The sequence below is a fragment of the Anomalospiza imberbis genome, chromosome 8, assembly GCF_031753505.1.
Source record: "Anomalospiza imberbis isolate Cuckoo-Finch-1a 21T00152 chromosome 8, ASM3175350v1, whole genome shotgun sequence".
NCBI classification, from domain to species: Eukaryota; Metazoa; Chordata; class Aves; order Passeriformes; family Viduidae; genus Anomalospiza; species Anomalospiza imberbis.
In genome coordinates this window covers 33,595,194-33,623,082 of record NC_089688.1, presented here as the reverse complement: position 1 = coordinate 33,623,082, position 27,889 = coordinate 33,595,194, and the positions used below count along the sequence as shown (strand labels likewise).

General features: G+C 46.8%; 1 protein-coding gene across 7 annotated transcripts in view; it reads right to left on the bottom strand.

Moving 5' to 3' along the window:
- The window catches only part of PTPRE (protein tyrosine phosphatase receptor type E), a 97,664-nt gene that overhangs the window by 27,023 nt on the left and 42,752 nt on the right, over window positions 1-27,889 (bottom strand). For 3 of the 7 annotated variants that reach the window (XM_068198337.1, XM_068198336.1, XM_068198338.1), the window contains exon 2: window positions 5,576-5,685. In XM_068198337.1, coding sequence (XP_068054438.1) covers window positions 5,576-5,678 — 103 coding nt within the window. In that variant the 5' untranslated portion in view covers window positions 5,679-5,685. Of the gene's footprint in view, window positions 1-5,575; window positions 5,686-5,828; window positions 5,915-14,758; window positions 15,006-16,793; window positions 16,832-27,889 lie in introns of those variants that run through there. The other 4 variants (XM_068198333.1, XM_068198335.1, XM_068198332.1 and 1 more) reach the window with 4 other exon arrangements.

Below are 27,889 nucleotides of genomic sequence, written 5' to 3'. Positions count from 1 at the left end.
GCAGTAAATGGCTGCAGGAGAGACAAATCCTCCAAAGCAAGGAAACTTTCCCACTGCTCCCACTCCAGGAGCTGTGGCCCAGAACCACCAGGACTTCTGTTCACAGCCAGCCAGAGATCATCCCACGGGTATTTTTTTAGAGATAGAATGAAAAAGTGACTTTAGTATTCCCCAGAGAGGGGGATTATCACCAGGAGGATGCTGACAGCCCCTGGCGCTTCCTGGGCACCCACCAAGGATGACTCAAGGCTCTTCCTGCCCAAATTCCTGGTGCTGCTGGCCCATGGCTCCTTCTGGAAGTGCAGCACCACTTCCTCCAGGGCTGGGATGTTCCCATTCGTGGCAAACACAAAGGCACCCCCAAAGAAATAGGGAATTGACAAAAGCGTGTGCACATCAGGCATGCTCCATCCCCACTCCCACCCAAACTTTGATTTTCTCCATCCTTGGATCAGCTCCTTCGCAATTTTGGGTAAGTTGTGTGATTAAAAGTGTGTGATTAAAACACTTTTTCCTCCTCTACAAAAGCAAGCTGGCAGGGCAAATTTTGCCCTAAACCTGAAATTATTCTGGTGAGTGACACAAAACCAAATCTTTATGTGAGCAGAGGAGAAATCCCACAAGAACCAACTCTATTTCTGCAAGGGTCTGATCTTCTTTTCAAAACCCAGAGATATCACAAACAAATGTCCAACAGAGAATAGGACAAAACTCACACTAAACCCTCTCAGGATATTTTTGGAAAAGAAAACCCCAACCCTGCCATGGCTGCAGAAGGGCAGCAGCTGATAACCAGAAGATTTGTTTGGTACGTGTGAAGCACAAACCCAAATCAGAAGAAAATATGAAGTAAAGGGAAGGCAAAGGAATAAAGACAGGTAGGGGAGGGAAACCAGCACCCACAGCCAGCAGGAAATGATGTCTCAGGTTTTGGCTTTTCTGTTTTTCACATTCTGTGCAGCTTTAGTGTGTGGGTCTGGGCTCCATATCAGGGGATGCTGAGCTCTCTGCACAGAGCAGGGAGACAAAACAATTCCTGCTCCAGCTGGGCACCAAGGACAAATGACCCAAATCTCAGCCCAGGAGCACAAACAACGTGGGCTGGAGAGAGGAAAACAAGCAGGATGGGACTGCATGGGCTAAAGCTGGAATGGGACAATGAACTCCAGTGTGCCAATGGAGCAGAGCTGATCCCAGTGAGAGCCCCCGGGAGCGCTCGTGCATTTTGGGACCATTTGGGTTCATCTTGGGTGCAGCCCTGGCTGGGCTCTGGTGCTGCCCAAGGTGGATCCATGGAGGAGATCCTTTGAATAAATCCCTGCTTTATTCTTTAGCTCCATTTAGTCTCTGCTCTAAGTCAACCTTCACAAGGCACCAGTGCCAGGAGGCAAGCACGGTAAATGCGAGTTCAACATCTCAGAGCTGAATCCCACTGGGCAAAGCCAGCACAGCCCACCTGGCACTGCAGCCACACGATCTGAGCCTGGCCTGGAGGACCTTGAAATGTCACCCAGTCCAACCCCCGCTCAGAAACCAGCTATTTCTGAAGTTCTGCTTTCCAAAGTAATTCTTGGAATTGAGTGTCTGCAGAGTATCCCTCTGGCATTTAAATACGAAATAAAATGAGCCAGATTCCTTCTCCATAACTCAGTTTTCTGATGCTGCCTCATTTTCTCCATGAAACCACCATGAGTCTCACAGGGAAGTCCCACCTCTGGGTCCTTCTGGGTATTACAGACTCACGGAATGGTTTGGGCTGGAAGGGACCTTAAAAATCATCCAGTGCCTGGCAGGGATGGACATGCCATGGCAGGGACACCTTCCACTGTCCCAGGCTGCTCCAAGCCCCAGTGTCCAGCCTGGCCTTGGGCACTGCCAGGGATCCAGGGGCAGCCCCAGCTGCTCTGGGAATTCCATCCCAGCTCCTCCCCACCCTCACAAGGAACAATTCCTAATTCCCAATCTCCCATCCATCCCTGCCCTCTGGCAGTGAGAGCCATTCCCTGGGTCCTGTCCCTCCATCCTTGTCCCCAGTCCCTCTCCAGCTCTCCTGGAGCCCCTTCAGGCCCTGCAAGGCCACACTGAGCTCACCCCAAAGCTTCTCCTCTCCAGCCTGAACAATCCCAGCTCTGCCAGCCTTTCCTCCATCCCACTGAACATTTTGGTGCCTCCTCTGGATTCATTCCCACAGCTCCAGGTCCTCCCCGTGCTGGGGCCCCAGGGCTGGACACAGTGTCCTGGGCGGGCTCTCTCCAGAGTGGAGAGACACAAAATCTTATTTTCACATTCCCACTGACTTGTTGGAAGCTGAAACCAGCACTAAACAGGAGCCCCAAAGCTGCCCCATTTTCCTGCCTTTTAATCTGCAGCTCCTCTGACAAAGTCATTCCCTCTGAAGGTTCAGACATCAGTGATGGAAAGGAATTGTGAGGATTCAAAGGCACCGTGAACCCTCATGGAGTAAATACCAGTGGAACGTAAACATTTGGAAAGGTATTTAAAGGTTTACAACTGCAGCTCCCAGGCTGCTCGCACATTTCAACAACTCCACAAGTAAAAATACAAGAGGAAGTAAAACAATCCAGACTATGATTAATCCTCGGTAATTTACAAATATTTGAATTACCAGGAGTTACGGGATGGTCACAGACAACATCATGAATAAACAGTCTGTAACAAGGATCTGGGAGCATTAAGTTATCTATACTGGAAATATACATTTATTTATGCAAATCCTAATAAATATTAGCTTGGAGGTCAGAAGTAGATGCTCCCTTCCAAGCCAAACCAGTCTGTGGTTCGATGGTTTATATTTATTTAATGCAGTTGAATACCTGGAATAAATATCAGGGCAAGTTTCCAGTAAATGGCAGTGCAATAAAGCCCAGAATATTCTCATTTTCTGAAAGGGAAATTTCAAGGTAGCAATTTCATGGCTGCAATTTCAGGGTGTTCTTGTAGGAGGTTAAATGGCAGCAGTGCTAAAAATTGACCCATCCAGACAAGGTAACCATGTTTTAAATAAGAATAAAGCTGACACTCTAATGCAGCAAATCTGTGGAAAAAATCAAGGCAGCTCAATTAATGACATGAAATAATTTATATCTATTCCTTTCAGAATCAAAAGTATCTTTTGGGATCACTCATCAAATTAGCATGCAAAAGGAAAGCTGAATATTTTAGGCTCTTCCAGTTCTTTCCACAGTCTGTTAAATGGAGTTTTCTTTATGCTTCAATCAAAAATCTTTATCTTTGTATTTTAAAATGCTGTATTAGTTCAATGGCTATCAAATTTATTCGATAATCCAATTATCTTGGTACTCTTTCTGCAGCAATGTAATTTTCAGGGTGCACCTAACTTGCCTGTCAGACAAAACTCTTCCTCACTGCAAAGCCAGGAATGCTTTGATTTTTAGGAAAAACAGTTTAGTCACACCAATAATTTCTGAATCATATCACTGAAATTAAGGTTTAATTAAAATAGGGATGATCAGATTACTCTTATCTATATTATCAGACTTAAATTCAACAACATTTGGAATTAAGCTCTGAAGATGAACAACACTGATGGCAAAACGCCCTTTGTACTCATGTTATTAAAATTCTGGGAAGCGCTAAAAACAGCAAGTGACTTCCCCTTCTCAATTCCCATATTCTGACATATTCAGCCCAGTATTAGTAACTTGTTTTTCTACAGCTGCAGGTGCCAGACAAGAAGCAGGGACCAAAAACTACTTGACAATACTTCAAACTGATTAATTAGCAAATTCACACTCGGCTACAGCTTCATTTCTATGAATAATTTGGTTCTTTTGGAAGCACAGCCACACTCAGATTGTCACTGCTGATGGTGGAGCCCCTTGTTCCCCAGCCTCCACTTCCCCTGCCGAGCTCTGGAGTGCCCAGCAAGAGCTGCTCCCACCCTGCAGTCAGAGTCTGGAGAAGGCAAATGCTCACACCTGAATTAGCAGCAAATCCCAGATGGGTTTGGGATGGAAAGAACCTCGAAATTATCCTATTCCACTCCTGCCATGGCAGAGACACCTTCCCCTGTCCCAGGCTGCTCCAAGTCCTGTCCAGCCTGGCCTTGGGCACTGCCAGGGATCCAGGGGCAGCCCCAGCTGCTCTGGGCACCCTGTGCCAGGGCCTTACACCCTCCTTTTCTTCCCAATATCCCATCTAAATCCCCCTTATTTCCATTTAAATGACTACAACCAAGAACCAAAACAATCCAAGGGGCCATAAGCCAAGCCTGGCACTTGATTCCTCTCCTTCCCCAGGGGTGTAAAGTTCACAGACAGATTAAAAGCAAATAAAGCAACAAATCAGCCTTCTGTGAAACACGGGGTGTCAACAACAGCGACCTGGACAGCCATCAAACGTGGTCACATTGCTCATATGGGACATCAGCAGCCTCATCTCCCTGGTGTGGGCTGGAAGGGGCCTCAAAGATTATCCCATCCCACCCCTGCCATGGCAGGGACACCTTGCACCGTCCCCAGCTCTTCCAAGCCCTGTCCAACCTGGCCTTGGGCACTTCCTCAAACCCCCCAAATTCCCTTGAACAAGCCTCTCCCCAGGACTGTCATGTGTCAGGACATGGTTGTGGGAGGGTTTGAAGAGGAAGAAATTCTGCAAACAGAAATGAGGATGAACATGAAGTGCTGTGGTGGCCCAGAGTGATGCCTCAGGTTTCAGCTTTTCTATTTTTCAGATTCTGTGCTGCTTTAGTGTGAGGGTCTGAGCTCCATATCAGGGGATGCTGAGCTCTCTGCACAGAGCAGGAGACAAAACAATTCCTTCTCCAGCTGGGGACCAAGGACAAATGATCCAAATCTCAGCCCAAGAGCACAAACAATGTGGGCTGGAGAGAGAAAAACAAGCAGGATGGGACTGCATGGGCTAAAGCTGGAATGGGACAATGAACTCCAGTGTGCCCATGGAGCAGAGCTGATCCCAGTGAGAGCCCCCGGGAGCGCTCGTGCATTTTGGGACCATTTGGGTTCATCTTGGGTGCAGCCCTGGCTGGGCTCTGGTGCTGCCCAAGGTGGATCCATGAGGAGATCCTTTTGATAAATCCCTGCTTTATTCTTTAGCTCTGTCCAGCCTCTGCTCTAGAGCAGCCTGCACAAGGCATCAGGAGAGGAGGAGATTGCTCTCAGCTCCTGGAACAACAACTCTCCTGTTTCTCACCTGGCAGGACCTTCCACAGGACACCTCACACCCTCCTCCAGTCTTTGCATGAAAACAGAGCTCGTGTCAAGGCTCCTCACGCTGTTTCCATCTATTCATCCTGCCATCTCATGAAAATTTATTTTCTGGTATCTGTGCCCACGTCCCCTCAGATCCCTGTGGCAGCTCCGGCAGCTCTTCCACTTCTGACGTGTTTTTCCCTTCCATGGCAAAGAGAAAGTGAAACCCCAACACCACCCACGTGCAGACCAAACCCAGAGGACACCTGGCACCATCAGAACTGTGTCAGAGGGGTCAAAGTCCTGCCAAAACACCCTGGACTGTGCCAGCAGGGAAACTCCCTGAGGTCCGTGCCCCTCCAGCCCCAGAGATCGCTCCTTACTGGTTGTTGTGGTTGTTTTGGGCAGCTCAGTTCCATTGGGTGGCAGAGCTCGTGCAAAAATGAAACTAACACAGAGCAGCAGGAGCGAGCAGGAATGTTCCATCCTGGACCTGGAAGGAAGCAAAGCAAATTTTCAGCTCAAAGTGATAACATTTTTTTTTTTTCCCCTCGTGGCAGAAGGAAGCTAAAAGTAAAAGAAATGTTTGCTTGAAATTTAAATTTATTTCAACCCTGTTTTATACTCTCCCATCACCTTAGCACTGGATGTTCAGTTTTGATGCAAAAAGAAAAAGAAAGTACAACTTTTGCACACCAAAAATTCATTAAGGAGATTTTAAATCCAGCAACAGAATGGCAACACTCAGCCACGGTTCACAGACAACACCAGAAATCAGGGCAAAAATGCTCCCTCCTTAAAAAAAAAAGCCATCTGAGGACACTGAGGACACAATCCTGGGAGTCATGCCCAGAGATAAGAGCAAAATTCATAACAAAGAAGAACAGTTTTTTACCACCAAGCAGCCCAGTAACACCAGGAAGCTCCAAGTCCCTTTAACACACACTTTCAGAGTCTCCTTATCCCACTTGACTCCCTCAGCCACAGTGAGGGGCTCCACGGATGAATTCCATGGGGGAATGTTTGCCACAGTGGATTCTGCTTTCTAAACACAGAATTTCAGCGTTGGTGAGGCCAGAAATTAATTCCCAGTGTGAAGAAAATTGGAGGAAAAGTGTGATGAGAACATGCAATTTCTTAGTTCAGGGAAACTCATAGATACAGGCAAATAAACAGGTCCAGAAATACTCCAGTCCCTCTAAATAGAGGTGGAAAATGAATGTTATTAATTTGTTGTGAGTTATCCAATCACTAATGAACAGATTAATTAGGAGAGGCTCCCATCTCAGCCATTCACCAGTCCTGCTTGATTTAGAAACAATTTCACACAACCTTTGCTTTGTGGCAGGATTTATCCAGACGGTGGCTCTGCAGCCACTGCTAAAATCCTATCCCTGGAAATGCTGCTCACCAGAGCTCCCTGTTTCAGGGAAATACACTGAATTTAACAGTACAGTTTCCACAGGGTATTACACAGTCCTACCTAACAACACACTAAGAAACCCAGGAATTTGGCAGTCATTAGAATAGCCATTAGAGAATCCTGCCTTTCCACGTGAAGTGGGATAATCCACCAGAAATAATCCCTGGACAAGCTCAAATATAGAAAAATCTCCCGTGACAACAACTTTCACACCACCTTTGCACCGCTCTCACAGCTGTTACTCAGAAGTGAAATATTCCCAGTCATTCCCAGCCTCTCCAAAGCCTGGTCCTACACCCAGGAGTAAATTCAAACTCAGCACCCAGCTGCTATTCCTTGGATACACAGTTGGGAACCTCAGTGGTTTTTTTCTCTAATACAATGAGTGAAAAAAGAATAATAAAAAGTATTATTAGCATCGAACTTTATTTACTTATTTCCCCAGTCCAGCTTCCTACTAATTTACTCCCTCAATTCCTTCTACTACTATTTCTAATTTAAGCAGCCTAAATGTCTTGCAAACTAATCCCATTCTTGGGGTTTTACAATCCCATTCTTTCCCAATCCCATTCTTGGGATTAGACAGTAAATTGTGTTTAACACCTCACTGCAAACTGTGCCTGCATCATTCTGAGCATTATATAAGTGTCCCAAATTAACTATTTATTATTATATTTATAATTAGAAACCTTGGGACACACAGCAGCACTTAATGGAACTGAAGGGAAGGGAAGGAGGATTTGGAAATGTGGAATAAAGCCAGAATAAAAGTGGAGTTAATAAAAGAGGTGCTGAATGCTGGGATGCTTTCCACCCTCAGTAAAGGCTGCTGAAATCCACTGGAATTTTGGGTAATCAATCCTGGCAGGGGTTGATTTTCCAAGGCAGTACTGAGTTCACTTTCTCATCCTTAAAATACATCCAGCTCCTTAAAACAAAAACAAAAAAAAACAGAATAATTGAAGCTGCTGGAAAGTTTCCAGGAGAGCAGAAAGCAAAAGGAACATCAGTGCTTCTCTCCAAATCCCTGTCAGGAGGGTTTTGCAGATGCCAGTTCCCTGCCAGACCCCTGGAATCTGTTCTCTGGGATGTGATAAAAAAAGAAAAAAAATATTCTCTGGGATGTGATAAAGTGTGTCTGGAACACACTGTGGTGTCCCTCAATTTATCAGAAATAAACACAGCCACGAAGATTATGCAAATCCTGAGATTTTGGTTTTGGCCAAAGCCCTTTGCATTTCCAGCTCCTGAAGCGAGGAGGAGGAAGACTCCAGGGGAATCCAGGAGCTGCAGCTGAGGTGGATGCAACGGACTGGGCTCAGCAGGACCAAGCAGAAAATCTTGGAATTAAGGTTGGAAAAGACCTTCAAGATCATCAAATCCAACCATTCCCAACACTGCCAAGGCCACCACTGCCCCATGTCCCCAGGTGCCACATCCACATGGATTTTAAATCCCTCCAGGCATGGGGACTGCCCTGGGCAGCTGTGCCAGGGCTGGAAAACCCTCTCCACAGAGAAATTCTCCCTTATTTCCAATCTAAACCTCCCTTGGCACAGCTTGAGGCTGTTTCCCCTTCTCTTCCCACCGGGGTGGACCGGGAGGTGCCCCAAGCTGCAATCCCACAAAAACACCGTGAGTTTTATTTTATATCTACATTTATGGCCTTCATGTACAGGCCTGCAACGATATCATTTTCTGAACAAAAAAAAAAAAACAAACCCAACCCCCTGCTGCAGGCACAGCAGCATTTCCCACATTCTCCTTACTCACAAAGTCATGATACAGCCTGGTAAAACAAGAAGGAAAAAATAGTAACAACTCTCCTGAGAGAACAGACTGAGCAAGGAAGGACAACCACATGCTACAAAAGAAGCCTCTTGTTGATAAAAGTGGAAAGGAAAAGATGCAGGGAGAGACAAATTGTTATTATTACACAGCTCTGCTGTAGGGCAACTGCTGTCCCTCCTGGAAAAAGAAATAGGAACTGCCGTTAAAACAAAAAATGTGAATTTATCGACTCGTATCCTGCGGCATCCAGCCTTTATTCCCTGGATATGCACGGGTCAGCCTCTGCTCCCAGGGAAATAGCAAAGGGACAAGAGGATTGGCCTCCAACTGTGCCAGGGGAGGCTCAGGTTGGACATCAGGAGGAATTTTGTCACAGAAAGGGTGCTCAGGCATTGGCAGGGGCTGCCCAGGAGCGCCCATCCCTGGGGGTGTCCAAGGAATTCCTGGAGGTGGCACTCAGAGCTCTGGGCTGGGGACAGGGTGGGGACCAGACACAGCTTGGACTGGATGGTTTTGGAAGTTTCTTCCAACCTCAACAATTCCATGATTCTATTCTGAATGGCTCAGTCACTTCAGGTTTAACCCCATGGACTGACTTTTTCTGCTCTTTATTACCACTCTGGGACACCTTCCACCATCCCAGGCTGCTCCCAGCCCCATCCAGCCTGGCCTTGGACACTCCCAGGGATGGGGCAGCCACAGCTTCCCTGTCCAAGGAGTCAGAGCAGCTGGAATGCAGCTGCAGTGGCACAGGGGTCAGCTCAGGGCAGCCTGGGACACCTCTGGCCAGCTCCTCCCGGGATCGCCGCGGCCACTCCTCGCGCAGCCCAAGGAGGCGGCGTGAGGACAGCCCAGCTCCCCAAAACGTGAATAAATGGCATTATTTCCAGGGATTAATGGATTACCACACATGGCTAATTTCTATTTTGGCCGCACAACTGAATCCTCATCTGACCTGACAGCTCAAGAGTAAAACCTGGGCTTTGAGAAAATAGGCCAACGAAACCTCCGTCGTCTCACGTGGCCCCGCCACAGATCTGGAGTCCTACTCCTTTTCCTAAGGATGCACCAGCTGCTTCAGAGCAGGTTAAATTGAGACTCATCCCTTACAACCTCCTAAGCAGGAAAAAATCAGACAAACAGCCCAGGTAACAGAGGACAGTGAGAGACTGATGGGATTTGTGTTTTCCCCCCCAAGCTCAGGTCCTGTGTCAGCCTCTCAGTGCTACAAAAGTCACATTTGCAAGGATAAAGCACCATCAATTCAGAAAACAGAATTAAAAATAAGAGACACTGCCTTATTTTGTTTGGCACTGACAAAGCCATAGGCCACACCAAGAGCAAGTGCCAAACCCAAAAATGTGGTAGTTTAATTTTAAAAATAACAAAAACACCAAAAAGGGAATGAGGAGACAAGAGTGACCCTCTCTCTTTGCTCTTCCTGCTTTCCACCCATAAACCCCATCACCCTGCTGGTCCCTGTAAAGATTCCCGGAGCAGCTGTGGCTGCCCTGGCTCCCTGGCAGTGCCCAAGGCCAGGCTGGACACTGGGGCTTGGAGCAGCCTGGGACAGTGGAAGGTGTCCCTGCCCAGGGATGGAATGGGTTGGGCTTTAAGGTCCCTTCCAACACAAACCATTCTGTGATTCCATGATAAGAATCTCAAGCCCCAGTGCCTGTTTTTCCAGCTGCCTGGGGGTTCCCCTACCTGGAGTAGGTGAGCTGGCACAGCAGCTCCTTCTTGGCTGGAATCCCAGGCACCTGGAGCTGCTCCCACTTCCAGTTGGGCTGATTGCAGCTGTTTTCTTTTTCCTGAAGCTCTGGCTTCAAAAACGGTCAGGGACTGTGTCTGCAGACCCATCCCAGGCAGCGCCAGGTTACAGTTTAACTGGAATTGCTCTCCCATGACCTCATTTTGATTAGGGCTTTATTGCCCCATTATGTCATCAGGGCAAGCAATCAATGCTGCAGCATTCCCAAAACTGCTCCCTTCAATTACATGTTTACAAAATAACTGGGGAGAGGAGTGCTCCTGCCTTTTCCAAAGGAACAGGGGGAAATCAGGAATTCGCATCAAGATGGAACCACGGAACCCCAGAATGGTTTGGGTTGGAAGGGACCTTAATGCCCACCCCACCCCTGCCATGGGCAGGGACACCTTCCACCATCCCAGGGTGCTCCAAGCCCCGTCCAGCTGGAGTCAAACCCTTTATTCCTCATATTTCCAAGGAAAATGAACAAACAGCTCCAGGAGGTGCCAGGTCCCACAGACCCCTCTGACCACTCTCTCCATCCCCATCCCACCTTGGGCACTGAAGCCTGTGGAGCAGCAGGACCTCGGATTCCTGCCCTCAGCTCACCAGGGACACCCCACCCTCCATGGGCCATCAGCTGGAACCAGATTTTCAGAATTCCTCCTCTTGGGGTAACCATTCCATAACACTCTGTTATTGGAGTTGGACATTAAGCCCCAAATCCAATTTCAGAAGTTTGATCAAGTCCCATGTTCTGTCATTTCTTTAACATTCAGGAGCTTTAAAAAATTCAAATCGAGTTGTCATTTTCTTATTTTTGAATCCTTGCAATTCTTCCTCAAGACCCAGGATAGCCTAAAATCCAGGGGAAAAAAAAAAAAGGGAACAGAGTCTGTGGAGATGTTTTGCACATGTTCAGTGCAGCCCAGCAAGAAACTCAAGAAGAGACCTCTCCACTTGGGAAACATTCCTCAAAATTCAACCATATGATAAATTAGAAAACACTGGGATGAGCATTAAATTCCACCATAAATCCCGTAATTTTTAAATGGGACTGTTTACTGCACACTCAACGTTGGGGTGATTGTACAAATAAAAACCAGATAAGCTTTGTTTCCAACCCCTTCAGAAACAACAAGGTAATTTAGGGGACGAATACATAATTTTATAATGATCTATAATTTAATATAACTGCCCACAAAATTATATCTGACTGTAAATATTCCTCATTTATTCTATATAAATACCCTAGGTAAAGATAATTTCAAAGAGATGGCAATAATTACATTAAAAAATTACAAATCAAAATCATCATTTACACGTAAGAGACCGAGCGAGGCAAAGCACCAATTAACTGAATAAAATCAATTTCCATTTGGAATAATCAAGCTTGATAGACTGTCTTGCTTATTTAGTCACTTTGTGTCTAATTCAGGTGGACAAATTATTATATTTGCTTTGATTTCCATGGAAGAGGAGGTCAGCAGATGTAGCACAATCATTATTTGTTCAAAAAAATTATATTTAAAGAGAAATACCCAAATGCAGACAAGAATTGCCACTTTTGTAATACCAATTTTTAAATTCTACCCAGTTCAGCTATTTCTGTGTGCCCTTCCCAGCACCCTGAGTCTCCAAACCCAGCTGATCATGGAGAACACGAGTTCCAATCCATTTCAATTAACAAGGCTGGGATCTCCTGGGAATATAAATCACAGGTTGTCAGCAGCAGATTAAGCACTGCATTAACAGGGCTGCTGCAGCCAGGATTAACTGACACTGGTGGTGACATGCCACCCTTACAAAGTGACTTTGCCACTTGAAAAGCGGTGGGGGAATTTTTCAATCAATGGGATTTCTACAAATGCACCCAGGAGTGGATGGGCTGGGCCAGAGAAATGGGTCGGAGCTTCAAAGGTCCCCTCCAACCCCAATTACTCCGTGGTCACCAGGAGGCAGCAGCACTGAATGTGACAGGGATCCCATTTCTTTTATTTCCTTTGCTCACCAGGATTACTCAAAGCAGCTGTGTTGATATTCTGTGGCATAAACTGAATTAAAACCAGGAGCATAATGAACTCTGCAGCCTGAATTTGGGCAAAATATACATTGCCTGCTCATGTGTTGCACATCTGGCTTATCTGCAACCCCACAGATCTGGAAATGAAGGGAAAAAAAAAAAAAAAAGGAGAGATTTATTTTCCATGCCTGAGTGGCTCTGAATGAAGCAATGCAAGGGTTGTGGTATCTAAAACTACCCCGGTCAGGCTTGGAATAGGCAGCTGTCAGATCAAAAACTCCATCACAGAATCAAGGAAACTTTGAGGTTGGAAAAGCTCTCTGAGATAGAGTCCAGCTGTTCCCCCAGCACTGCCAAGGCCACCACTGCCCCGTGTCCCCAAGTGCCACCTCCACATGGATTTTAAATCCCTCCAGGGATGGGACTCCAAACTTCCCGGGGCAGTTGTGCCAGGCCTGGACAACCCTTTCCATGAAGGAATTTTCCCCAATATCCACCCTGAGCCCAGCCTGAGGCCGTTCCCTCTCCTCCTGTCCCTGTTCCATGGAGCACAGCCCGACCCCCGGCTGTCCCCTCCTGTCAGGAGCTGTGCAGAGCCACAAGGTCCCCCCTGATCCCCCTTTTCTCCAGGTTGAGCCCCTTCCCAGCTCCGTTCCCTTCCCTGGATGTGCTCAATGTCCTTCTTGTCACAAAGGGCTCAAACTGTCCCCAGAATTCCAGGCTGGCCTCCCCAGTGTCCAGCACAGCGTGACCACGTTAGGAAAAGTGCACAGAAAAAAATGGAAGGAACTACTTCAGAAAGAGAGAGAGATGAGAAGTACTTTCAAATTCAAAGCTGTTTTCACGCTGCAATCAAAGAGGTCAGGATGACTAATGCATTCTCTCACAGGTGTACATTTACCCTCAAACAATTTTTGAAGAATTCTTTAGCCAGTTTTTGCACTTTCCTGACCAGCTTTAGCAGGAAACATCCTGTAAAACTCAGCAAGTGCATTTCTGAAGTGATCATACAATTCCAAAGTCAACACAGTGAGGACGCTGTTTCACTATTTCCTACCTGATGTATAGAAAATGGTTTAAATATTCCCAAAAGAATCTCAACAAATTTCCACTAATTCCTTCTGTTATTAAAAAAAAAAACCCAAAAACAACCCCTAACACAAAAAAGTAGGTTGAAGTCCCCTTACCATATGTTTTTTAAAGTTTAATTTGTGTTGTGTCATGATCGGAGGCTTTAATCATTAAAGGAGATAACTCCTACCTAAAGTGAAGTTGTAAAGTCCCATGATTTCAGCATAATTAATTAATTGAGTCATGTTTTATTTAGGGACTTAACACAAGTGCAAGAGGATTAATTCTAAATAAAACCAACAGAGCTGTAAAATGCTCATTTGGAAAAGGTCTTTGACAAGTCCCCAAGGCCAATCCCTCACCACAGGCTGGACCCATCCCATTCCTGGTGAGCTGGTCTGAACTGCTCATCCAGATCTCCAGTTCTCCAGCATCCCTGGCACGGGCTGGCCTCTGCCCCCTCACACATCATCTCCTGCCCCTCACAGCCTCCCAAAGGCAGGGATGGCCCCAGCCTGTTCCCAGAGCAGAGCTTCAGAGGCCAGCCCAGTTGGAAGACACCCAACTCCATTTGAAAGCCAGTTTGTCCTTCCCGTGTCACAGCCCAGGTCCCATCCCCGCAGCCACTTCACCTGACGGCTCTGGCAGCTTTGGCTGCCCATTCCCTGCTCCCCCAGGAGCCTTTCCATCACCCTGTGCTGCTGAGGAGATCAGATCCAGCACTTTTCCACCTGTTCCTCCACCCACCTCCAGCGTTCACAGCAGCAGGACCGTTCCCCTCGGGGACACAGAGACCCAAGCACGCTCAGCCACCTCGGGAAGGTGCAGCTGCACAGCAGCACAACACCAGCTCCACACACCCAGAAGTCTTTTCAGAAACCACAAAATTCATGAGAAGCTGATTCTTCTCTTTTCAGTGCCAGAGAGGATTTCCTTGGTGTCTTTACTGCAGTGCCCAGCTGTGCCTCAGCAGCAAAGCACAGCTTTGAGGGGACAGCTCCTCGCTGCAGTGACAACCTTGCTCTGAAACGCCAGCTCTGATGGAAAAGTGCTGGATCTGATCTCCTCAGCAGCACAGGGTGATGGAAAGGCTCCTGGGGGAGCAGGGAATGGGCAGCCAAAGCTGCCAGAGCCGTCAGGTGAAGTGGCTGCGGGGATGGGACCTGGGCTGTGACACGGGAAGGACAAACTGGCTTTCAAATGGAGTAGGGTGTCTTCCAACTGGGCTGGCGTCTGAAGCTCTGCTCTGGGAACAGGCTGAAGCCATCCCTGCCTTTGAGAGCTGTGAGGGACAGGAGATGATGTGTGAGGGGGCAGAGGCCAGCCCATGCCAGGGATGCTGGAGAACTGGAGATCTGGATGAGCAGTTCAGACCAAATCCCACTGCACGACAGCCTCAGCCAGAGCAGAACAGCCACAAACTGGGCAGCAGGAGAGCAAATCCCAGAGTTGGGTGCCACCATCCCTCCACCAGGTCCCCTCCCAGTGTCCCACCCCCCTAGCCTCACCTTGCCCCCCATCCACGCTCGGTGTCACACGCCAGCTGCCAGCAGGTGACTCCACACACAGGTGCCATTCTCAGCCAGCTGCTCCCATGGAAAACAAAAACTCCTTCAGAAGTATTCCTGCAGCTAAAGAACGTTTCTTCAGCTCCAGGAAGAGCTGAATTAGCTGCCTGCAGTATTTAAATCCCCGTATTTCCGCAGGTTCGTGTAATCAATCCCCTGAGGTGAATCTCTGTTGTATGACATTTTTGCAGGAAAAACTGACTCTTTTCAGTTTGTGGTTTTTTTTTTTTTTTTTTTTTTTACTTCTCCCCTGCAGTTGGGCTTGGACTTATTCCCCTTTTTCAGGCCATTTCACATTTCCTCATCCCTGGCATTCGGGGCTGCGGTTCTGCAATGCAGGGCTGAGTGTCTGCATTTAAGAACTTGCTCTCAATTAAGAAAACAACTTGGGGAGAGCCAGTGGCACCTGCTGTACCTGCTGCTGATGGCTGAAGGAGTTAACAGAGGGTTTCATTAGCGCTATCAGCAGCCAGCCACGCAGTTTTATATATAGAAAAGCTTATCATGAGCGAGGAGCCAGCCCGCCCCAGCCCCCTTCCCAGCAGCGTTTGAGGAACACCTGACTAAGCCCAGCTTTTGGAGCCTACAAAGAGGAGCCAATCTACTCAAAGAGAGTGTGGGAGAAAAGGCCTGGGCTGACTTTGGGCAGAGGAGGTTTAGGAATTGCCTGGGCTCTCGCTGGTAACGCCGGCTTGCTCCGGCAATCCCGAATCACTGGGAATTCCAGATCAGAGGCAAAAGCCTAAAAGCCACTTGAAAGTTTCCAGACAGAGGCTCAGCACAGACAAAATGATGTCGAGCTAACGAGTTCCAGCGTGAAAGGGGTGACTCTGCGGGGCTGCTCGCCGTGGGCAGGGGCAGCGGTGGCACAGCAGGATGCCAGTGCTGAGTCAGCAGGAAGCCCCAGGCTCTGGCCACTGTCATTGTCCCCACGCTAAAGGAAATGGTTGTGACTCCGGGGCTGGTGGTGGCAGCTGTGACACCCAAGCACAGTTGCCACCTCCACGCCCCGCCGCTGCTGTCACCGTCCCCAGGGCACCTCACACAGCCCTGGTTAAGGGAGGATCAAAGCGTGAGAGACTGAGCTAAGATGAAGGCACTGAGGGATTTTATGTGGAAAATGAAGGAAAAACCATTGGATTATTTTCTAAGCACTTGTTGTCTACTGTCAGGTCTATGCCACAGCCATTTCCCACCCCTGTTCCACATCCAATTGTGTCTCCTGCTGTGTATTCACTGTCCATCCTTTGTGGTCTCACTTTAGTTAAGAAAGGGCTCTGCAGCAAGGCTCTACTTTGAATTATTTACTATTTCTCCTGCAAGCTCAGCAAAGAACTGAGGCCATTAACACAAACATGGAGAAGGAAAAGAGACTCATCAGACTAACCAGAGCACTAATCAAATAATTCAACACTGGCCAGCAACAAAGCTCCAGGATTTGCTTAAAAAATCTTAGAGGAATAAACATTTAATATAAAAAACACTTTGACTGGCTTTAACATCTCATTAATATCTTTTATAATACTAAACAGCTACCCATACCCTAAATTCATGGCATTTTACTGAACAGGGATGGTGAACCTTTCAAGCCAAAGCAAAAACTTGCAGTTCCATTTTCCCAAGTTTCCAGCACCCCCCTGTCCCAACAGGCCTGCTGAAGTCACAAATTAGGGTCACCCTTCCCCGTGCACTGTCAGCAAATCAATCTGGGCTGCTTTTCAAGCAGGGCTCACACATAAATTAGGCAGTCTGCCATTGATTCACATGAGAAACCCTTGAGCAGTGGAGTGAAACACCAAAAAAATCTTACAATTAATTGGAGAAGTTGCCTTTGGTTCCGTCCCAGCGGCCCTTCTGCTCCTCAGCTGCACAAAACATGTCCTCACACAGATGCTCCTTTGTAATGGCTCTGGATGAATGTTTAAAATTGCTCCTTGAACACAAAAACTAATTACAGCCAAGGGGAAATACTCACAGAAGAGTTTTATGCTGCATCATGGCCAGACTTTGTGTTTCAGCTGCAGTCTCACTTTGGAGGAGAGAAGGGGAGGAAGGGAAAAAGCAAAAGCAGAAGTGTGCCTTGCCTGACTGTGTGGAGTCAGAAAAGGAGAACACACATCTGGATGTGTGAGAATTCACTGCAACACGTCAGGAGGTGCAACACAGGAAGGAAGGAGGGCAGCAGGGCTGTGGCTTAAGGATTTTCAGCACAGCAGGTTGGAACCCTCACAGGTGAATCCAAAGTCTAGCACAGCACTGCAGAAATCCAAGTCCAAACAATGAGAGGAACGCTCGGGTTGAATGAAGGATTTAAGTGTGCATGGGGAGCTAAACACATGCAGAAGCACCTTCCTGAGCTCCTCCACACCAGGTCCCTGCAGAGCCAGAACCCCACAGCCCCTCCAGGCAGGACCCTGCACCAGGGACACCCTTCAGGGGTGACACCTGCAAAGGAAGTTCAGCAGCAGAGCCTTGGGCACATCTTTCAGAGTCAAATCCATTGCTTGGCCAAATTTAAAGACAGAAGGATCTTTTCAGTGCTGAAGATGGAAATGGAGACTGACAATATGAAATTTAACAGCAAAGGTTTTCCTTGGCTGGTCAGCTCGCTGGTGGGATGGGTCAGGAATTCCAGCCCCACCACAGAGCTGCTGAGATCTGCTGCTTCAGGGAACCCAGCCATCCCCCTCTCCTCCTCCCTGTGTCCTTCATGGAGTTAACATATCTCATGTGTCCCTTGAGCTGCAAAAGTTCTTGCTTTTAAGCCTGCAGCTGCTTCCCAAGTAGAGCTTGGGAACAGATTTTTAGCTGTGTAACTGGAGAAGCAGTGATGGCACCGCTGCTCCCAGGTTTCTCATTCCTCTCTTCACCTCTGCAGCGGCTCAGACTCTCCTCCAGCAGCTTTCCAGGCCATGGAGCTGCCAAGACTGAAAGGAAAAAGCTTTTGATGATAAGGTGCTGAGGCCCTGGCACAGGTTGCCCAGAGAGGCTTTGCCTGTGCCCATCCCTGAAGTGCCCAAGGCCGGGTCAGACAGGATTGGAGCAGGATCATCATTTTGATGATCTCAAAGCTCTTCCCACTTCAAATGACTCTGTGACTCCATGTCCCTGCTCATTCGAGGGCTGGATTAGGTGTCCTTTAAAGGTCTCTTCCAGCCCAAAGTGTTCCAGGTTTCTGTGGATCCTGCTGCTCCCAGCACACAGGGATCAGCTGCTCTAGAGCACAAAGGGTTTGCTAGCAAGGCTTTGCACGTTCTCATTCCTTTTGTCTCCTACGCCAACACACCCACACATCACCCTGCAAACTAGGGGGAGGAGCAAGGAAAACTCACTTTTCCCTGAAATCTGAACCAGTTTCATGATCAAACTCACAGGCACGGCCCAACCCATGGCTGAGCCAGCAAAACTGGGGTGCCAAAACAGGGATGGGCAAGGGACAGCAGAGCAGCAGCAGTGACAACAGGGCACGACCCTCCCTGGGGTCTGGAGTGCCACAACTCTGCTTCCAGGGACCGTCCTTTCACTGCCTCCTTGTGGATCCGGGCAGCTCTGTCAGATGACATCTTACTGATGTCAGACACACAGACAGACAGACAGGCTCTCCTCTTCCAGCTGAAGGAATGCCTTACAGACCTTACTCCTTCAGGCCTCCACCCCAGGCTTTCCCCTTTAAGCTCAGAGTATCTTCCACAGCCATGCTCAATCTTTTTCTCAGCTCCTGTCATGACCTGGCCCATGTGGCCCACCCACATCCCGAGCTGGCAGCCAGGCAGGAGTGACTGTCACCAAACACTCCCCCAGAGCATCCCAGGAAAATCCCCCTCTCTGGAGGTGTTTGGATACAGCTCCCTCATCCTGAGCCAGCTGCATCCACACGCTGACAAAAACACGAACCAGAATCTTTCCAAACGTGATAAAAGTCCCTTTGGGGATTATTTTGAAAGCCAAACAGCAGTTCTTGATGTTCAGACTAAGCCACTGATCTCGTGAGGTGAGCACAGGACCCTGCTCACTCTGTACATCCCAGGGGCTCTCAGGAAGCACCAGCTTCAAACCAGCACACGCTGCAGTTTACACCAGGAAAAAACCCACAGCCTTTGTAGCCTTTTCCCCCTGCAGCTTCCACTTAGGAAGTGTCTATTTATTTATGTGTATTTCTATAGATGTACAACTCTCCAATTTTTTACAGAGCAACACTAAAACTCCAACACACAAAAGCTACCCCAGAACATTTATCCTCCACAAAGTCCCCTGAGAGCAGCAGCAGTCACAGAAAAAAGGTTCCTGACACCGCAGCCACGAGCTCCTGGTGCAAACCTGGCTTTTCCAAGCCCTCCCCACTGACCAGCAGGGAAATTAAATGAGTACAAAACAATTACAAAGCTAACGAAGCAAATGCTGCCAGATGTTGAACTGCCACCCCAGATAATTCCAGGGAACACCTGTTCCCTGCCTGGGGCTGTATCCCAACAGCAGCGTGTGCAAACGTGAGCGGGGATTCAGGGAACATCTGTTTGTCCATGAGCTGCTGGCTGAGCATTCATCAAAAGGCTGATATTCCAATTATTTCTTTGGAATGGCTGCTCTGGGCACAGACAGCAGCTCCCTGCTCCTGCAGCACCAGGAACTGAAGCAACAGCCCATGGTACAGATTTAGCATCTGCCACCAGTGCTTGCTATTCCTCTGTTCCTCAGACATTCCCAAAGTTAGCAGGTATATATTTACTCCCCAGAACCAAACTTATGGCATCAACAGCACCAGCTTTAATTCTAAATCTGGCTCTGGGACATGAAATGCATCTGATTTTCTCATCCATTATTAAGTCCCAGGCATGTTAAAAAGGCATTTATCTCCAAAAAAGATCATTACCCATGCGGATTTCTAGGGATAGCCAAGTTCTTTACAGCCTGGAGTCTCAGGACGTAAATAGAAACTGCATTTACTATTAAAATTAAACCAGCAAGACTGAGAGTTATTAGAAAAGTAAAAGCCAAGGCTGCAGCGTGGCTGTGCAGGCAGCTCTGGAAGCCTGCATCAAATCCTAGGGATGCAGGCACTGCAACCTGCCAGAGAAACTGCAGGAATGCTGAGCGCCTGCATCCCTGGAATTCCCCTGCATCCCAGCTTCACAAACAGTGCTGAAAGCATGAACCTGAGCCCTTGGTCTGCAGTGAGAAAATCAACCCCCCCCCCCTGAATAAACCATCTGCAACTTTTCATGCATAATACGGGGTTAGGGTTTCCTGGCAGGGGGGAGATTTTTCATTGCTCAAGTCTGGAAAAGAATTCCTATCATAAAAGAGGAACAGCATCAACAACAAAACCCCAAGAGGAAAATGCTGACACATGCTGGAAAAGCCCCTGGAGAGAAAAGTTACTTTAGTGACGATGTTTCTGCAGCAGCTGGGGGAGAATAAATGCAGCAAGAACTGCCACCCTCTCCTATAATTCAGATTTTGAGGGCATTCACCACACCTCTAGGGGACTGCATTAAAGCTTCCATCATTTCAGCTCCGACCACTCTTGGGCTGGGAAAACTCACAAAAACCCAATAAAACAGTGTCAGTCTGAGCTGAGTTTTTGGAGCATCTTTTAAAGTCTGAAAACTTCTCAAACTTCTGGCTTGCCCTGGATTTGGAGAAATGGAAATATATTGAAAGAGAAAACCAAATTACTGTCATCAATTTGGAGATGAATCCTACCTGAGACACGTGTTACTGGGAAATCAAACAGCCAGAAATCAGCTGGAAAATGAAGGAGTGAGGGGCAGGGCTGGAAGGCAGGACTTAAATGTTGGAATCTCCATTTAGAACACCTGCATTCCATTCAAAATTAATTGTGGTGGCCATATTCTCCAACTGAAATGTTGGAATCTCCATTTAAAACACCTGCACTCCATTCACTCTTTACCATAAGCTGCATGATATAAACAATAATCTTTAAATATAGTTTTATATTCAGCTCAGAAAAATGAATAAAGCATTTCTCAAGTTTTAGTTGGTGCCACTTCTGGTAAAATTAAGCTTAAAAATGGAGCTGAAAATTAAAACATGTTGCTTGGTATCACCTGCAAATCACACGACAGCTGAACAGCTCTTCAGATAAATGGTTCTGACACCAAAGACAGAGCTGGGCTCAAACCTACCCAAAAAGATAATGATCCCTGATGGCTGCACTGACAACAGCCTGCACAAAGCACTGACAGCTCCACCACCAGAGATGTCCTTCCCCTGTGCCTGCCTCACCTCCCATCCATCATCAGCAACATCTCACTTTTACAGCCCTAAGAAGTGACAGATTCATGTCCATTCCTCGAAGCAATGACATTCACACTGCAAAGGCCCCTGGTGAGTTTGAAAAAATGATCTGTCAGCCCTTCAGATCCCAGCTGGAACTGGGGACTCTTCCCACCAAAGCCAAACCAGGTTTGCTCTTAGGGGAATGGTTTCCCACTGCCAGAGGGCAGGGCTGGATGGGATTTTGGGCAGGAATTGTTCCCTGGGAGGGTGTAAGGCCCTGGCACAGGGTGCCCAGAGCAGCTGGGGCTGCCCCTGGGTCCCTGGCAGTGCCCAAGGCCAGCCTGGAGCACCTGGGACAGTGGAAGGTGTCCCTGCCATGGCAGGGGTGGCACTGGATGGCATTTTAAGCTCCTTTCAACCCAAACCATCCTGGGATTTTATCATTCTCTGAGGTGAAATCCAAAGCCTGAGCATCTCTCATGCTCTGTCCCCTGCCCCACTTTGCGTGCACATCCCTGGATTATGCCTCAGCCTGAAGATGCCCTGATCAAACAGGAAGAATAAAAAGACCCAAAAGCAAACAGATCAAACTCTCCAATAAAAGAACACACACACCCCCAACAAGCCATTAACCATCTCCCTTCTTCTTTGTTTGGGACCACATAACTAATCCAGATAGAAATCCAATAAATTATAGCAGCAGCATGTCCAAAATACACAATGAAAGTTTGAGAAATGTGGCAAAACCCATCAATATAAGATTTTAAAAACAAACAAAACCTGGAAAAAATTACTCTCCAGTGGTTCCTCTTGCTCCATTGAGTTTCTTGGTGTTAATTCCCAACTCCCCTCCAAGTCTGGCCCTTTCCCCTCCCAGGCTCCCCCGTGCAAACCTCATCTCTGTCAATCCAGGGCTGTGCTCTCTAAGCCTCTGGCCTTGCAAGGCAGCAATTTTCTCACAACTAATCCTTCCAGTTTCATGCTTTTTCATTATTCTAGTACAGGAAATGGCTCAAAACAAAACTGAAGGCTTTCAGATAGATATTTTTTGTTTAGTTCACCACCACACCATTGCTCTGGCTGGGTAACAGAATTGTAATATCGATCAGAAACTTCTAAAAGCTTCTGAAGCGTCTAAGATACTGCAGAACTGCCTTTTTTCCCTATTGAAGGGAATTATGTGATTATATTTGATACAGGGATATGACAGGCATCCCATTATTTTTCTGATTCCAAGAGTTTCTGGAGCAACTGCTCGTGGGGCTCTCTGACCACGGCAGCTGAAAAAGTCCTTTAATTCCCACCTCGAGCCCCTGCTGAGGAATCTGGTGTTGCACATCCACTCTCAGCAGAGCTACAGCCATCCTTTTCAAAGACTAGGCTGGGCAAAAAGGGGATTTCCCTCTGGAATAAACACAGGGGTGGCATTTCCATCACCCTGTTGTCACAGAAAGCAGGATCAAAGTGATGGAACACAACCAGAGTCACGCGTCACACAGAGGCCCTGAGCAGAGGTGAGGTGCCATCTGTTTTGATGCTATTTTAGAAATAATTACCCAAACTTATTTTCTTAGTAATTAAAAAAGCTGGAAGATCAATGATCTTGTGCTATTTTTCTCAAGCAAGACCCACCTGATCAATAAATACCAAATTACAGGATTTTAATGGGTTTTTAAAATGTATTTTGAGGAAAAAGTGTCCCAAGTCAGGTTGGATGGGGCTTGGAGCAGCCTGGGATAGAGGAAGGTGTTCCTGCCCATGGCAGGGGGGGAATGATGATTTTAAGGTTTCTTCCCACCCAAACTATTCCATGATTTAATGTAAAAATTGCAAGTGTGTAATGATGTCCCTGCCCATCTTACACTGAACATTAAACTCTGTAATTTAGAAAAATATTTCCATTCTTAGCTGTGAGACAAACTCAGAGAGATCCATTTGCCTCCAATAATTAAATTGCCGCAGTGCTGCACACTTCAGGCAGAAAAAGATTGAAGCACCAAGAAACACAGAGGGAATTCTTCCCTAACTTCTGTCTAATGTCTGTTTTTTTCCTTCTGAATGAAAACATAAATTTCATTACTGGAACATGATTAAACTTTGGTTTTTTCCTATCTGAAAACCCGGTAATCACCACCTGAGCATCCCAGCTGTCAATGACAACAGCCTCAGGCTCTGATCTGCAGGAACTGAACAATTAGTAATTAATTAGAACAAAGCTGAGTAGTACAACACAAGCTGAACTGGCAGCTAGAGTTATTAGAGAAGCAAAAATTAGAGCTGGGCCTCCTGCTATGTGTGAGCACGGCAAGCTCATGGTTTCTTCAGCAAGTTCACAGAAAACTTCCCTTAAAAATGTGACTTTTTTCCCTTTTCTCCTTGACATGACAGCACAAAGCTTCTGTCCCCAAAAATACCCCTCTTGTCCACACGTCTGCAGGATGACAGGATGCCTTGTGACAGGCAGAGTTTCTGCCTTGCCCAGTCCTCTGTTCCTTTCCACTAAGTTCTCGCTCTGAAAAAAAAGTTCTTCTGCCTCCAAAATAAACCTCTGATCATCCTTGATACCTGGAAAATTCTTCACAGAGAGTACAATTTGATGAAACTGTTCTTTCATTTGGTTGTCATCCTTTGTTCACAGAGAGTAAAATTTGACCAAACTGTCCTTGAATTTGATTTTCATCCTCACAAATTCTTTGCTAACAACACCCTAAAGCCACGCCCTGTGTGACAAAGAGCTCAGGGAAGGAACAGCAAGGATGGAGCCCCCAGCTGCTATCCCAGTTTTTGGCTGCTGTGATTGTGCAGAAGAAACGAGGATTTTGCACGCACACCAATCACCATTTCTTCTCCAAAGCACAAGAAGCAGCCTCAGGGGTCTCTGGGGATGGGCAGGTAACAGGAGCAGGGCAGAGAGAGGCTGGCAGGCAGCTGCAAGGGAGTTCAAGTGGAAAAAAACTAAAATACACCCCAGAGAGGACCTTTGCAGCCACTTTAGTGCATTAGAGATGCCACTTACAAACGTGAGAACAGCAGGAAACAAGAAGTCTCTATTCAGAGCGTGGGGAAATTATTGACAGTGTGGCATGAGTAATGAAAAATGTTCCTGTGTATGGTGCTTTTGAGTGTTAAGGAAATTTGAATTGTTACAGCCAAAACCCACCAAATTATTAATGAAAAACTAATGAAAAGTATGATATCAGTCCAACATCAGATCTACTCCACACCTTCACTCTAATTCCCATTAAAATATATAAACAATCAAACCAGTGATAAACTGAAACTGTGCCATAAACACAGAATAAAGCACAAAAAATCCCTGCCAATTTATCCCAAGGTCCTGTGACCTTGGGGCTCTCCAAACCTGCTGCTGATTGAGAGGACTAAGATTAGGATTACAACCCTCCTTTAATGGAGTGGTTCTCAGATAAACACGTATTTAAGTCAATGACTTCCCCGCCTTCCCCAAAACCTGTGCCACTGACTCCGAACGCAGGAATCTCTCTGGGGTGGAGCTGCTGCATCTTTGGAGGATGTGGATCATCAGATCAGGCAGCCAAGGGCATGACTGATTTGGTTCTGATGGCTCTGTAAAGAACTGCAGCAGGATTTTGCCTTTCTTTAGTCACACAGAAATATAAACAGCAACCTTCAATATTGAAATAGGTTTTCTGGTCAGCTTTGAGATTGGAAAACCTTATAGGAGCTAGAATCATGAAATGGTTTGGGCTGGAGGGGTGTTAAGGATTACCTGGATCCACCCCTGCCATGGCAGGGACACCTTCCACTGTCCCAGGCTGCTCCAGGCTGGCCCTGGACACTGCCAGGGATCCAGGGGCAGCCACAGCTGCTCTGGGCACCCTGTGCCAGGGCCGGCCCATTTCTTCCCAATATCTCACCTAAATTTCCCCTCTTCCATCTTGAACTCATTACTCCTTGTCCCATCACTACAATTCCTGAGGCAAAGTCTCTCCCTGATTCCTTGTGTTCCCTTCAGATCCTGGCAGGAGCTGGGAGGTCTCCACAGAACCTTCCTCTTCTCCAGGCTGACCACCACAATCCATGCCACTCACTGCTGCTCAAAAGCACATTTGTGACATAAATGTTGTGCTTGGGGAGACCTGATTTGGCATCAGGGACCTCCCGGCTGTGGAAATACTCCCACAAACCCATGAAATTACTGCACAACCTTTTCCAGGTTCATACTCTCTGGATAATCAGAGGAGTTTCATCTGTTTTCGGACTCTTTCCAAAATGTTGATTTGTCACCTCTTACTTTTAACCATTCAGTGTTTCAGCCTATGAAGTTACACCTCCCTAAAGAATAAAATTGTGCCAAAGGGTGTAAATTGTCTGAAATGCATCAATTTATTGACAAGAAAGCCAGGAAGAGCCACCAGAAATATCTGCATACACACAGCCAAACTTGAAATGCCAAACCATTTCTTCAAGAGCTTCTGTTAAAAAAAAAAATTGAGGTTTGAAGCACTAATGTAGGACACAGGGCTGAAGCCAAATCTCCATGAAGTTAGTCCTGCTTTCCCAAGCCAGGTCCTAGAGCAGATTTCAACGTGCAGGGACATCCCTGCAGGCAGGATTCCTCCCCAAAAGCAGGATTTAGCACATTCCCATTGGGATTCTCCTGGTTCCTGCAGGTCCAGGTCTACCAGATTTACCATCCCCCTCCCAGTTTGCTGCTGGGGCCCTGCTCCAGTGGCCAGGCTCAGGATCCCACGGGATTTGAGCAGGGTAGGGGAACAGCTTGGAAAACCTGTGTACAACCTCCAAACCTCCAAATGACTTCCACTGCTGCCCACACACTCCGTAGCCAGATTCAGCAGCTCAAACTCGAGGAGAGGGAGCTTTTTTTGCCCCAGAGAAGAGGAGAGAATGATAAATTAAATATCAGCACTATATTTGGAAAATAAACTCTTTCCGCTGCAGTTCTAATTCGCCGAGTGTCACAACATTTTGAGTTTCCTTGGAAATATTATCTGCAGGGGAAAAAAAACACATTTAAACACGGCACAATCTCACTCACATTTCCAGCTGCAGCAGAGGACAGCTGAAAAACACTTCCCAGGAAAACACACAAGGCACAAGGATTCAGTGTCACTCACTGCTCCTGCCCCCGGGCTGCACCAGCCCTGCATCCCTGACACTCCATCCACACATTTCCCAACTCCCACCTTTTACTATTCCTAGCCCCACTAAACTGACAGATTTTGGGTTTAAGTCGGTTTATTTGCATTATGAAATGAAAAAAAAGAATGTTTTTCTCTTCAGAGAGCAGCAGAGCGAAGGTTGGGAGATGCTGAATGGCCTCCTTTGATGTGAGAGGTTTACACTTGACCTTCTGTTTTCCTTCCTGGATATTTATATCCCGTTGGCTCCGACAGCTGAATAACAATGACATCCACACACTGACCTGCTCAAGTGAAGCTTCCATCCCTCTCCTAAAAGTGAATCCATGGCACTTGGTTCCAACAGTTTTGGGGAGATAAATGACTAATTTTCAGCTTAATTTAGCTCTCTTGGCATTTGAGCACCTAAATAGATTATTCCAAGCAAAAATTCATCACTTCAATAATTCCAACGCATCGCCTCAAAAGGCAGGGATTAGTGGTTCAAAGCCACAGAATTAATCCCAAAAAATTCTTCCCTGGGAGGGTGGGCAGGCCCTGGCACAGGGTGGCCAGAGCAGCTGTGGCTGCCCCTGGATCCCTGGAAGTGTCCAGGGCCAGTGGAAGGTGTCCCTGGAATGGGATGGGGTTTAAGGTCCCTTCCAACCCAAACCAGTCTGGGATTTCAAGATTCCATCCAGAGCACCAATGTTTTGGCCCAATATCAAAACAAAACCGTGAAAAGACATCAAAACACCCCCTGGAAAAGGAGAACACTCCCGTGTCATTCCTAAAACATCCAAGTGGATCTGAAAGTAGAACTTTATGGCTCACTTCTTCCTCAAAATGAAAACTACTTAGAAAACAGCAAATTTTCTATGTAAATAACTGTCAGAGCACATTGTGGTGATGCCTCAACACTCGTTTCTGAGACATTTCCAGGATTTTTAGTTGTCTTCTACTGCTATAATCTTTAATTCCTTTTAATCAACATGAAGTATATTGTTTAGCTGAAAGTAAGCCCATTTGCATTTGGTAATAAAGCAGAATACAGACACGAGAAGCAAGGCACCAATGAAAAATGGGGAAAAGGAAGAGATTCCTTTAGAAATGAGGACAAAAACTTTGATTCAGGGAATCTGTTGCTTTCCAAGGAAAGTGAACCCATGTGGTCATTTGGTACAGGAAAAACCAATATTCCATATTAATTTGCATTACAGAGCAGCTCTGCAGCCCACACAGGGTAAATATCCAGTACTCAAATTATTTCATTGCAACAACATTGGAATTGCTTCATTATATTATTTTAATTGTGAGTAACTTCAGGGAACTCTCTAAAACAGAAAACAAAATAAAAATATAAAATATAAAATTCTGCAGCAGGGCAGGATTTTTGAATGGGATCTGCTGAAATGCCTCAAAAATAGCAAAACAATAATAGTGATTTCCTACATTCAACATTTCCATCAACTTTAAGGAAAGACTGGAGCCCCTGGCAATGGAAGAGCTAAGCCTGTAATACTTTTCCCTTCTTGTAAACCCAAGGATTACAATCCCTTCCCATGCCTGTGTTTCATGCAGCTAATACAGCCAATACATATTCATTGGAATTCTCCATGCAAACCCAGCAAAACCCTCAGAAACTGAAGCCAAAAAGCATTAAAATGATCTTTAAGTCTTCTTTAGGGCTGATTCAGACATGTATTCTTTA